At 40.9% G+C, this 13,738-nt stretch overlaps 1 protein-coding gene across 3 annotated transcripts in view; it reads right to left on the reverse strand.

Annotated features, from left to right (window-relative positions):
* Positions 1-13,738, reverse strand: part of NFIA (nuclear factor I A) — a 375,784-nt gene that overhangs the window by 48,003 nt on the left and 314,043 nt on the right. For 2 of the 3 annotated variants that reach the window (XM_008064535.2, XM_008064534.2), the window contains exons 8-9: positions 10,836-11,014; positions 8,405-8,570 (exon numbers count right to left, since the gene is read on the reverse strand). In XM_008064535.2, coding sequence (XP_008062726.1) covers positions 8,405-8,570; positions 10,836-11,014 — 345 coding nt within the window. The remainder of the gene's footprint in view (positions 1-8,404; positions 8,571-10,835; positions 11,015-13,738) is intronic. The other variant, XM_021715778.1, reaches the window with a different exon arrangement.

Below are 13,738 nucleotides of genomic sequence, written 5' to 3' on the forward strand. Positions count from 1 at the left end.
TAAGGCACATTTGATCTTTGCTAGTAAAATAGGTAAAATATTATTTCGGTTTAAATTTGTATTGTGTTTCCACTACATGAACGAGATGTCTTTCAAATGTTTTCCTTTTCTCTCTGTTTATTTCCTTTTCTTATCTTTCTATTAGATTGTTGGTCTTCAGCTTACTAACTTTTAAATACTATATATTAGATACTTTAACCCTTTGTCACATGCCGCAGATATTTTTATCTTCTGGCTTTGTTTATGGTGTTTTTGCTCATGCGTACATTTAGGATACTTGTGTAGAGTTGTCTTTCCTTTCATGGATGCTACTTACCTGTATTACGTAGAAAGGCCTCCTTCACATCACTGTTAGAAAAAATTGGCCCTACATTTTCTTGTGGTATTTTATGGTTTAACTTTTTACGTTATATTTTTTGTCCAGCTGAAATTTTCTTTGATGTAAGCATTTTTATTTTTTCTAGGCTGTCCAAGTACACTTTTAATTGACTGTTCCCATTCTCTCCCCAATATGAAATGCCACTACTATCACAGACTAAAAATATGGTATGGATTTGGGTTTCTTTCATAATCCCCTGATTCAGATGAATATCAAAAATGAAAATATAATGGGATAGCAGCAGTGCTGATGGAGAAATCAACATCAACGTGGAGATGGAGCAAAGTAGAATAAGTGACATGAGACATTCACTCTACCAGTAGGTGAGAAGGAGAAGGGATGTCCTGGGAGTTCTTCTGTATCCTGCCTATGATGTTGGTTACAAGAATCTACTATGTTATAAAACTCATAGAACTGTACACCAAAGAGGGACTTTTATTGAATGCAAATTTTAAAATTAAAAAAGAATAATGGAATAGTTCAGGCATCAGTAATGTGTTGTGAAAGGAAGCCACTAACTCATTTTTCATCATTCTTATAATCCACTGCTTCTCTGAAAGAGGAAACACAGTCCTTATGCCTTTTCTCAAATCTTCTGCTCTCTTCCTTTCCCTGCTAGTAGGATACACTTTCTGGAACGGAAACCAATTCATACTGAAGTATAAATAACTACTAACATCTTCCTTTTTATTTCTCCCACAGGGTATTCACAGAAAAACAAACAAACAAACAACAACAACAAAACCAGAAGCTCTGGGCTAGAGCAAAGATACTCATGCTATTGCCAAGCCTATGAACTCCAGGTTCAAGGTGGCTGGGTGTGAATCACGACTACCACATCTGGCTGAGTGATCTTGAGAAAGCTATCTTATCTCTCCATGTCTTGTCTTTCTCAATTAGGCTAACAAGAGAATTTATTTCATAGGATTATTGTGAGGATGAAATGACATAATTTATACAAAAAAATTTTTTAAGGTCCTGACACAGTAGTAAAAGTTAAATACTTTGTTGTTCATTTCAGACAGGAACTGGCAGTGGAAGCTCCCCTAGGGAACAAGAAATCTGGTCACACTGTTTTGTAATGTGTTCAGTTACAGTTCAAGGTAGCAAAAAAAGCATGGGAAGACCTGGGTTTGAATCCTACAAAACTACTCTGGTAGTATAATCTTAGGGAAAGTAACCTCAGTTTCCTTGTCTCTAACATCGTGACCTCACAGGAGACTTGAGAAGATGGAATGAGATAATGTATACATATGAAGAGCTTCGCTAACCAAAACGCATTCACCACAGGTTAGCTGTTACACTGGAAGCTTGCCACCATGGTCACAAGATTATCGTTATGTTCTTGGTTAACAAATTCATATCCATTCATATAATGGATATATACAAGATTCATCAAATATATAAAAATAAATAATAAGGGTAATTTATTACATGTTTCTATTTTAATAGAATCCTAGTTTTAAAAAATCCAAAGTTCATAGCAAAGAAGGCACGGAGAAAAATGTTTATGGATGTTTTATGCCTTTTTAAATTGAGTTTTTGTGTTATTAATTAGTTGAAAAGAGGAAAATTGCATGTTTTATCTTCTATCATAATTCAAAAGTACTTTTTTCTTTCCATTATATTTCAAGGCTATGATGCTAGTCTTTTTTTTTTTTTTTTTTCTGGAAAAATACATTTTTATAGTATGATCTTGGTCCTAACCTACTCTGTAAAAAGTGGATCTTATAGTACAATTAACAAAAAGAATAGTGTACTGTGAATTACCATAGCACGAATAGACATAATGAAAGATTTCTCCTATGCTTGAGCTGTTATTCTCAGGACTCTTAGCTCTATTCAGGCATGGTATTATATGTTCAAAAAGGAGCTCCTTCTCAGTTAACGAGATAATGCACACAGAGAAACTCAGTAACCTGCAAAGAGCTGCAACAGGCAGGTTGCTATCATGATTAGTCTCCAAAGTAAGAAGTCTAACAGGTACCTCAATCAGAACTTGCCCAAATCAAACTTCTGGTCCCCACCCAGAACCCGGAGTGGCTCCTCCTGCCATCTCCCCATCTCAGCTGATGGCAATTCCCTCCTTCCAGAGGCTCAAGTCAAAAGCCTGGGAATCAGCATTGATACCTCCCCTTTTTTCTCAGCCCACATCTAATATGTCAGCAAATCTTGTCAGCACTACCTTTCACATGCACCTGTAACCCACCTGCTTCTCAGCACCTCTGTGGTCCTCACATTGGTGCAGGTCATTAGCAGCTCTTGCTGGGTACTTGCAATAGTATCCCTCCCTGCCCCTGCCTGTTTTTCACTTTATCTATTGTACTTACTGGGCCCTGACTCACCAACGTACTCATAGTCTGATCATTGTTGATTCCCTCCCACTAGAATGCCAGCTCCACCTGGGCAGGGGACAGTGTCTGCTTTGTTCCCTTTCGTGTTCCTTGTACCTAGTGGCTGGCAGGTAGAAGACACTCATTTAATTCTTTGGAAGAAACAGCTTCTTAGCTCCCTGCTTTACTTCTTTAATGCTTTAATTCTCGCCCCTGGCAATCGATTTTCAATGAATGTTGCTTCTGTTAAAATCTAGGTGATATTACTCCTCTGCTCCCCCTCTCACGAGAGGAAATGCCAAAGTCCTCACAATGGCCTATGGGAATCCATGAGACTTACCCCCCCCCAAACATATCCTCATAGCCTCTCTGACCTTGTCTCCTGCTTCTGTCCCCTCACTGTTCTCGCCACACTGGCCGTTCCTTCTGCATGGAAACCCCACCTCGTACAGTGTGCTGGCTCAGCCTCTCACCTCTGCCAGGACTTTGCTCAAATTGCCCTTCTCTGAGCACCCTGCTTAGAGCCATGGTCCACCTCTCCAGGGTTCGCTTCCTTATGTAGCACTGAGGCACCACTGTCTTCACATCCTGCCTTCCTTTCATTCTCACTATTTTGTCCATTATCTTTCTTTTCTCTCAAGAATAAAAGCTCAGCCGGGCGCAGTGGCTCAAGCCTGTAATCCTAGCACTTTGGGAGGCTGAGGCGAGAGGACTGCCTGAGCCCAGGGGTTCGAGATCAGCTTGGGCAACATGGTGAGATCCCCCGTCTCTACAATAAATTTAAAAATTAGCCAGGCATGGTAGCACATGCCTATAGTTCCAGCTACTTGGAAGGCTGACGTGGAAGGAATGCCTGAGCTCAGCGGGTAGATGCTGGGGTGGCCGTGAGAGTGCCATTGCTCTCCAGCCTGGGTGACAGAGCGAGACTCTGACTCAAAAAAAAAAAAGAAAAGAATAAAAGCTCCATAAGACCAAGGAATCTTATCTCTTTTATTCCCTGTTGAACTGTAGCATCTAGAAGAGTGCTTGGCACATAGTTGAAGCTCAATAAATGTTGACTGAATAAATGAAAGAAGTGGTATTCTTTTAATCCATGGAAATGGAGCATATCGGCTGTGAATTGCTCTTACGGGTTATGCCTTCCATTAGTCACGGCGTCCTAAAGAGATCTGGCATGGTGTATCAATCTTTCTCCAAACAAATCAACAGTATACAAGTTATCCTTGAGAGAGAGCAGAACTGTTATCCCCACCCCCACTTCCCTGTTTTCTAGGGCACTGGTAAGATTTTTCCCATTAAAATGTATTTATTTCATAGGCAAATTCCGTTCCCCCCCACCCCCAGATCTGCCTTCCCTGTTTTTCTGGCCATAGCTGCAAAGTTTAGTATTAATGCCAGAGGCAACCGATTAGTTAAAAAATACATTCTCTGCTCTAGGCTGGCATCCATTTGTATTTCATTATAAGAGGATATTAAAAATGATGCCTTGGACTTTTAACTGTCTACAGCACAGTACATCTGTCACCCTTGTTTGTTCTGACAATCTGACTGGGAGAGTGGGTAGAGCAGTTAGTGTTATTCCCACTAACAAATAAGGAAGTTGAGGCCAGAAAAGTAGAAAATATAGAAGGCCCTTGGCATGATATCCTATTCTTAATTTAAAAATCTTATTTTATTGCAAGTCATCTCAAACTCCTATATCGAAAAAGCTGTCCTAGGTTTACAATTCGCATTTTGGAAAAAAGTCTCAATTTTAGACACATTGTTGGGATGTTGAGTATCTGAACTTAATACCCTGTCATGATGTTTCTTCTTGCTAAAGTTGAGCTCTAACACACAACACAGATAAACAGGAACTAGCTGGGCATGGTGGCTCACACCTGTAAACCCAGCACTTTGGGAGGCCCAGGAGGGAGGAGTTCCTGAGCCCAGGAGTTTGAACCAGACTGAGTAACATGGCAAGACCTCATCGCTACAATAAATCAAAAAATTAGCCCAGGCATGGCGGCGTGTGCCTGTGGTTCCAGCAGCTTGCAAGGCTGAGGCGGAAGGATCCCCTGAGCCCAGCAGGTCAAGGCTGCGGTGGCCGTGAGTGTGCCACTGCACTCCAGCCTGGGCAACAGTATGAGACTTGACTCAAAAAAAAGATAAACAGAATCCAACCGACCTGTGATTTTAATTTCTAAGAAAGTGCATGACTTATACGAAACTATAGTTTTGCCTTCGATTTTTATCTAGTAGAAATCCCATTTTAGACTCCCCAGTTGGTTTCTGAAGAAAAGTTCTACCTGCTCTTAAAATACCAGAATGTCATCTCGACTAAACAGCTCAGAAGTCTACCCCTCTAAAGAAATCCTGCCCTGCAGTCCCACGCTGGAAACAACTCCCTGCCACTTATGCTTGCTGCACCTGTGCATGCCTTCTTCCAGCGTGGTCCTGTGTAAACTGCCCATCGACCACCTGTGTCCCTCGGTAAATCCCTGTCTCTTGAGAGCAGGGATTCATCATCTCTGAATCTGATGCTGCCAACACAGGCTTGTCACACTATAGATGCTCGATAGATGCAGGTTCAATGAATGAAAGGAGGTAGTCATATCACAGGGGAATGTTAAGGGAGGGGGAGGCTATTTCACTCCTGATATTTATTCCCTTTTGTATACTCTTGGCTTCTCTTCACCGTTCACTTACTACTCTCTAGACTGTGGAGCTTCAAAGGGGAAGCTGGATGCGAGAGGCACGGCCCGTTCCTTGCCTCTCTTTGGGACGGGCACTGGTGGGACGCACACAGCCATCTCTACCCCATGCTGTCAGCTTCACACCAAGGGCAAACCTCACGCAGGAAGGCCTGCCATGGTCCAGTCCTGCCAGTGACCATGTAGCTATGTCCTGGTCACTGGGGTTTAGTTAGGAAGCATACTTGCCCACAGTTATAAAACTAAATTCTCTAACAGGAAAGGTGATAGTCTGCCTTCTATCTGGTATTTGATTGTATTTTATTTATCAATTGGTTTAGAAATCAGGGCATGGGAGATAACTTGGTTTTTGATGGGAGTCCTTAAATCTCTCCCCCGCGCAGACAAGTGGGCTTTGAGATTTTTAATTTGAAAGACTTCTCCTACACTATAAATTACAGCACTCACTGAGCCTATCACTGCCTTATTAATAAAGCAGAAAATGGTAAGTAATATAATGCCATGAAGCAATGCATTACCATGAATTCAGCATACTCTAGAAAAGCCCAGCAACAAAGGTATAATGATGTAAAACCTTCCTGTGCCATCAGCAGGTCATTTTGTTTTTATCTTCATTCCTAGAATTCCATGATTCAAAAAGTATTGGATTATCTATATCAAATATTAGGACTTTCTCTCCTGCTAGTCTCTTTCCCCCCACAACTTTAAACACTGCTGTAACAGGCAGCCATAAGAGTTAGACCTGTCAGCACTCCCTCTGCCCTTCTTCCCACAGTGCTGATGAGATGCTTGAGACTGAGCACAAGAGGCTCATGGGTATCTTCTTATACAAGGCATTTTGTTCCCATCTATGGAGTGGAGTCCAGAACTATGAACCCAAAGGCATCAACTGAATTAGGGGTTGAGTAGCTTCTCCATGCACTGCAGACACAACCACCCAAGTCTGGAGCCTTCCACTAGGTAAGAGTTTTGGCAGATAAGAAAGTACTCCAGTGATCAGAGCTGATCTCACACAACCCTGCATGCAGGTATTATCACCCACATTTTAAAGATGAGGAAACTCATTCAAAGAGAAGCACAGCTACTAATTTGAAAGGTGGACATTTGAGTCCCCATCCCTTAGACACCAATAGCCAGGCATGGCTATTTCCATGCTTCCATCATGCCTTAGCTGAGTCTCATCCCCATTACTGAACACCTCATGATGAAGCATGAGACATCGATAATGGAGGTGAGGACATGCTTGCAGAGAATAGGTGGTACATTACTATACAGCAATGCCCTGTGTGGACAGGGAGAAGAGGAGTCAAAAAATAATATGTGGAAGCATGTACAGGGTACACTAAGCATGTGGCAGTCAACCTGTAAGCCAATGTCCTCAGTGAACCGAAGTCAGTAGAGTTTGAGGACAGTTACTGTTTCAAGATGTTACATAAACACACAACGAACAGGGCACTCCCATGAGCCTCTGCTTCTCAGATGCTTTTATTCTAAGCTGAGCTTCCAAGATCCACAGGCCAAGCCCAGCTTGTTTCCTGTGATGGACATTCAAGGTTTTCTCCTTTAGTGACAAGTGTTGAACTACCTCTTACCAAGTAGGTCTTCCCCAAATTACCCTAGGACCCTCAATCTTTTTGCTACACATGTAGAATTCATGCACAATGCCACTCACTTCTGCATGAATTATCAGAATGTATAAAACTAGATAGCCAAAGCTCACTCTCTGATACATGTCGATGTAGGACTATAGCCATTTTGGATTCAGTGTTCCCTGAACAATGAACATAGTATAAACAGGCCCTTTTCACTCCTGTATCTAATTATCATGTTGATTCCAATATGGAATGCAAGGAAGCTGAGAGGCCCAGAATCCCCATTCACTTTACTCATCTACATGACTACCCGATCCCAACACATATCTACAAAATACCCCTTCCCTTCAACTCCCATTAGTGTGGCTCAAGTTCTTGACCTTAACACTGCCTTTCTGGTCTGCTCTTCCATCTTTTCCTTGATAGATTCCTTGCCTCCGGTCTCATCTCTTTTGATGACCCCCTTGAAGGTTCTCCTCAGGGTTACTGCCACAGTTCCTCTCCTTTCCTACACGTTAATGCCTTTCTACAGCTTTAGTGAAGGTGCTCATCACACCATCCATTAAGGAACTCCAGCCATCACTCTTCTTCTCACTATTCCAGGCACTGATAAAAGTCACATTTCTATGTTCAAGCTGTTTCTATCCGCTTGTCATCTCTAAAACATCAGGAAATATCTGGAGAATTGTTCTCTCTGTAGTTTAAGCAATCATTCCCATCATCTAAAAAGGTTTTGAAATCCTATATTCTCTGATCAAATGTTCCCAGACCGTTCAGAGAAGAGTTAGGATTTCGTTTCTCTTTCCATCCAATTCCACCCTCTATCTCCCCCACTCCCATCCCCGCCAAGCCTCACCATGCAACTGCCAGGGCTACTAACTCTGATCTTTTCCCAGGTTCTCATTCTTGGCGAATGGTCAATGTACACACCTTTGAATTGATGCTTTGATCTAGACATTCTTTTTTCTAGTTGATGTATGAGGTAATTTTATATCTTGAGTGCATTTCTCTTGGACTGCAAGTTCCTGGAAGGCAGGCCTGTCCAGAAGAATGAGGAACTTTTTCTAACCAGAATTCATGCAAGTAGATGCTGTATGATGATTGTGGGGACAGTATTCAAAGCCACTCAAATAATATGCAGAACGTAATAGCTCCTATCTTGATTTCAGTCCTAGTTATGTAGTTCAACCATCTCATCCACCCAAACACCCAGTGGTTTCCACATCTGGTGTAACTGATATTATTGGAGTGGTGTTCACTTTGATTTTGGCCTCAGCCCTGCAAACTCATGCTATAGCCATTGCTGGGGATATCCTAGGGCCTGCACCATGAGGGACAAAGCCTAGGTGTGGATTCGGGCGCACACAGCTTTTCAAGTGATTGGAGCCTTGACTCGGCCATACTTACTTGGTGAGGTGGGGGAGGCTGCGCCTCCTTCTGTTGACGTGGTTGGAGGCTTTGTGTCTGGCACCGGCAGAGGCACAGGCCTGGCCATCGGTGGTGGCGGTGGCGGTGGCAACATTGGGGTGGGAAGAAATGGGTTGTGCACCTTGCCTTGGCTGCTCCCATTGGGCTGCGAGGGTGGGGGAAAAAACACATACAAGACAAAGAAGAAAGAGATATCGACCATTAGTTGCTTCTGAAAACAAAAGATTCATTAGGCACCTTTAATGTAAATGACTAAGTGTTCTAGCAGCTTGATTTCTTCCGTAAGTCCATATGGATAAAGCACTGTCGGGTTCTGTTCTTAAGACACTGCAAAAACATGCACTTAGGTACACATGCTCAATGCATCCGAAACATCTCTTGAACTCATTGTCTTTCTTCACATCTGGTTTCATAAAATGACCTGCCCATGAGCACGCTGGATTTGTCACCTGAGTAACTAACTTGTGCTCGGAATGTTTTGGTTCTGTTTTAACTTCCACCTTCATCATCAGTCTCATGATCACCAAAAGCTTGTTTAATATCTAAGCGTTTTATGGACTGTGGTATTATTTTACGATGTTTAGTTACACAGATAGAGTGAAGTTTCATAAATATGCATTTGAGATGAAAAATAAATTTTATTTTCACCCTTCAAAGTTGATATTATATAACATTTAATAGATGTGTTAAGTGAACATAAAAAAATTTCTTTCACATATTGTATAACATCAGGCACAGAAACTTAGAATTCAGCTGTCAGAACTCTGCTAGGAAAAAATATCACTTCTAATTTTGATTTAAATTATATAAGCATATGCCATAAGAGTCATATTTATTTTACTGCCTGATGTTAAAACAACCAAATAATGCTTCTTTAACAACAACAACAACAAAGTTTCTCTCTAAAGAGAGCAATAAAATCAATTTTATTCTGAAGTTTTTCAGAATAGTTTCATGAAGCGACCTGCCTCAAACCCTACAAAATTCTGATCAAAGTGCAAAACTGGACGTTTGGCAATTATATGAGTGATGTCAGGACTCCCCAAAACGTAAAAAATTTAGAAGTCAGCTGCTTGACGCTGGTGGTCAGCTGAGTTGTATCATTTTTTCCTGAGAGGTCTCCATTCAACCAACAGTAACGGCTCATAGGTAGGCTGGAGTCTCCAATCACAATTCGGTTGAGGAAGATCTTGTTGTCCCAGGCTTTTGCGTTCAAGCTTAATAATTGTGCAGAGTCAGCCTCACTCCCCCACTGACACTCACGTATAGATCTGGTATTCCTCCTCAAAGACTCCCTCGTCTGACAACCAGAATGCTGTACTTCCCTGCCAGCAGCCTTGCCTGTGTGTTATTTTTGAGTGGGCTGAGAGTCCATAAGTGAATGCTTTAGAATAAGCCCAGCAGATGAATATACAAGCAAAAAGAAAAGAGGCACCATATTGATTTGTTGTCTAGACAGAAATGTATCTGCTAACACATCACCAGACATTAGTCAAAGCTGCCTGTTCTGGCTCAGATATGCAGAATCAGGTATTTCTGCAAGGGAAGAAAATCAGTACCAGGACAGTGTGACACGCTATCCTAAATTAAGCAGTAATAATTATGGCGAATCTGTGCAGTTACTAGGAGAAAAGAAAAAGTAAATTTGGCTTGTGCTGGTCGTTATTTATTATAATTTTTTTTTGCCTTGGGATACAGCTATCCATTGTAAATATTTAGTGCTATATTTGAAATAAAATTTCTGATTTTTAAGAATCACTCTACATATGAATGTCATTTCAAATTGTGATCATTTAGTTTCAGAAAAATAAAAACATTCATTTGAAGATTTGAATACTGTTTAGCTTTATACCAAGATAAGTGAGAAGGATAACTACTTGCAGAAATAACAAACCATAATAAACTGTACTTCTAGCATCTTGAGTTCAAGTACTGGTCAACTTGATCTAAAGTGTTAGAAGACTGAATTTTTAAAAAAAAACTTATCAACTTAGTTGATCTGAAACATCTGTCCCCCTCATCTCCCTAACTCCCTCTACTACCCCAAATCATCATTTAAAATTAGTTGGTCTTTCTCTTTTGTTAACTGTATGAGCCCTAGGGTTAGAATGCATGAGGTGGAATTATCAGCCCACAGACTGTAGAAGGTTATGTGGTTCACCCTCGAGCTGATTTATATCCATCAACTTGACAGTTGCAAACTTAACACAAACACTGTTTTTAAACCCTGACCAATCACTCTTAGAGCAAGTTAACTTTCCCACAATCTAGAATAAATATGACATTTGCCTGCAGTCAGTCAGCACAATATTAGAGCACAATGTCACATGGTCATAAGGTCTCCCCCTTGTTATTGTTACATTCGTTGAACAGTTTTTTAAAAAATCAAAAAAAAGAGAGGTTTCCTTACATTGAGGAACCCCACCTGTCCAGCCTGCTGACCAGCATCAGGGCAGACAAGTTGGACAAACTCTTTCAGCGTCTCCTGAGGGTGATAGCGGATGGCTGGGTGTGAGAAGTAAGGCCCAGGCTGCTGGATAATGGGTGATGTCGGGAAATGAAGAGTCGATGGTGTTGCATGCGGACTTGCTGCAGGAAAAGAAAACATCAGGGTTACGAAGAGACAGGGTTCCGAAGAGAAAGACGTGCTTGGCCATAGGTGAACTTCCTTTTTTCTTTCTTTTCCTGGCCCAAGTCAAAGGACCTCTCACGTGACTGAATTTAACACTGGATAGGTCTGACAGATTTTCTTCCTTAAGGTTCTAAGACAAACATGGAGGTTAGATTAGGGTAGAGTTTCAAGCTGTCTTTCTATTTTCAGTGGACATGAGTTATACAGGCATTAATAATCCTTGGTGAAGCTGAAGATTATTCATTACCTTAAGAGCCTTTTTAATGAAGCAAGCAATAAAAAATGTATTTGGTAGATTAGACCTGATTTAACTGACATTACATATGACAAATTCTAGTTTGCACATATGGATTCCCTTTCATGCTGAGCTATCCGTAGACAATAATTCATTGTTAAAGCTCCTACACCCCTTTCAAGGAAATTTCTAGGGACTAATTCAGGATGAAATTTTTTTGAAGTATGTAGTAAATGATCACTTAATGAATCCACGCAATTTGGGTGCCTCAATTCACATGGAAGGTTTATGTCGCCTTAAGATGCCATTCCAAAGCCAAACTCAGAAATGCATAAATGTTAGAGCAGAGGAACCCACAGGGTACGCAGAGAGTGACCCCGACTAAAACGCTGGCCCTCTGCCCATAAAAACTGATAAAAGACTCAGACAACTACTACTCCCTTACATTTGAACCCTGATAAATTTCATTTGTACAAGAAGATTACATTAGATTAAAAGACTTATGTGAGGTGCTTAATAATTTTTCCAAGGGAACTTTTGCCCTTGAATTGGAAGGAGGATTGATAAAGCTGGCTGCAGAATAAGAGCAACACACAGAAAGGGTTGAGGAAACTCGGACCCAGACAAGCCAAGACAGCAGCTCTTGCTTCTCAAGGAGGGCTGCAGAGACCTCTCCCAAATTAAAGGAGATGAAAGTATCTATCTTCCCTTTGCTTTCTGCAGTTTAAGTCTTTTAACTCAAGGGGCCCCCACAGAGGGAAAACACAGGAATGGTCCAATTTTTAGAAAATAAGACTTTTCTAATACCAAGAATGACTTATAATACTGAAGAGAAACCTAGTAAGAAAGGCTACTCTTTCTACCACAATCCCACTGGCCTAAGGGCTGTAAAAAAGAACACTGCCTGCTTAGCTGTGCATGGGTTCTTCATCCCCTACTGGCATCTCCTTACAATTGGGGCAATTTCTGACTAATGACTGAAATGGCTGGTACTGTGTAGCTCAGAGTGGCATCCATAGATTTTACAGGATGGAATGGGGGGTTTGGAGTGGAAACAACAGTCCTGTCCATATCATGCAGATGACCTGATGGACCTTTCATTCATGCAACCTTTACTCTACCAATAAATCGTCATAGGCTCTTACAATGGGCTGGGGAAACAAAGGTGAACCAAAACAGCTGATGATTTGCCTTCAGTTGAGGACATCATAAGTATAATCTGTTCAAACCAGAATTTTTGTCACCTTCTTCTCACAAACTTACACTTCTCCTAGTCTTTTCCATCTTAGTAAATAGCTTTTTCATCCACTGTCATACCCCCAGGACTGTCTTTGCACTCAATAAATATTTGTTGAATGAACAAATAAATGAGTAGTACAGAAATTAATAAGGTAACCATACAAATAAATATAGAACACAACTTGCCAAAAACAAGACATGATTTCTCCACTTGGCAAAGAGCCAGAGAGCTTGAATAAGAATTGGAAAAACTTAAGACTTCATACAATGAGTGATAAATCTTGGAATCTATTATTGTGGCTGAGTTAAAACCCACAAGCTAAAAAGTTAAATGGCTCTGGTCATCTCTTACTCTGGAAATTAGGCAATTTGCTTCAAAGAACCAAAGGAGTTTTCAAATCTAATATGGTGCAGTCATCCTTGCTGGTAGCAAGACACTTTGACCCAGGACCCTGCCTTTGACTGAATAGCTTCTAGTTAAGGATGGGATGTGCTACTTTTCAAACTAGGCTGGGAATATTCTGAGACTAGCAAAAGGATAAACTCAACTTTTGTAGTATGTTAAACACAAAAGTTGCAACTCCATTGTCAAGAGCCCCTGGGATGCTGACCTTGATGATAAAGTTACCCTGATGGAGAGTGAAGAAGAATTGTTAGATTATGTAATCATGGTGGCCAGCAGAGAATGCTGCCCAAGGTAAATATCCACTGGTGCAAAGATCAGGCGGATAAAAGCTAAAGAAACGTGATAGAAGAAATAATTCGATAGGACCATGGCATCTCCCCATTAAACATCCTTGCCCTTGCTTTTTTTTGTTGTTGTTAAACATGTAAAAGGAAATCATTAGCAACTTAAATTTAGACCTTAGTTTCTTTATTCTAGTTTACTAAAAACTGCACTCACCTTTTCCTTGTGGCACAGAGTTTGTTTTAACCCAAGCTTAAGAACATATGAAACTACACGGAATTGATTCTGCAATGACTGATTTATAGGCATCTATTAATTCTTAATTAATACCAGGAAATCATTTAGCCCGTAGTTTCAAATTAGACAACTGCCGAGTCTGCACTTTAAAGGGTCATCCTTCACAACCTCTGCTTTCTCGTGCTTAGGACTTTCTGGTCCAGTCATCAGTTCACTGAGGAAACAAATCATTCCAGATCTGGGCTTTAATTTCTTCAAACAGTAAATAGCTGTGCTACAGAC

Source organism: Carlito syrichta, unplaced genomic scaffold, assembly GCF_000164805.1.
Source record: "Carlito syrichta isolate Samal-C Ts95f unplaced genomic scaffold, Tarsius_syrichta-2.0.1 Scaffold307669, whole genome shotgun sequence".
NCBI classification, from domain to species: Eukaryota; Metazoa; Chordata; class Mammalia; order Primates; family Tarsiidae; genus Carlito; species Carlito syrichta.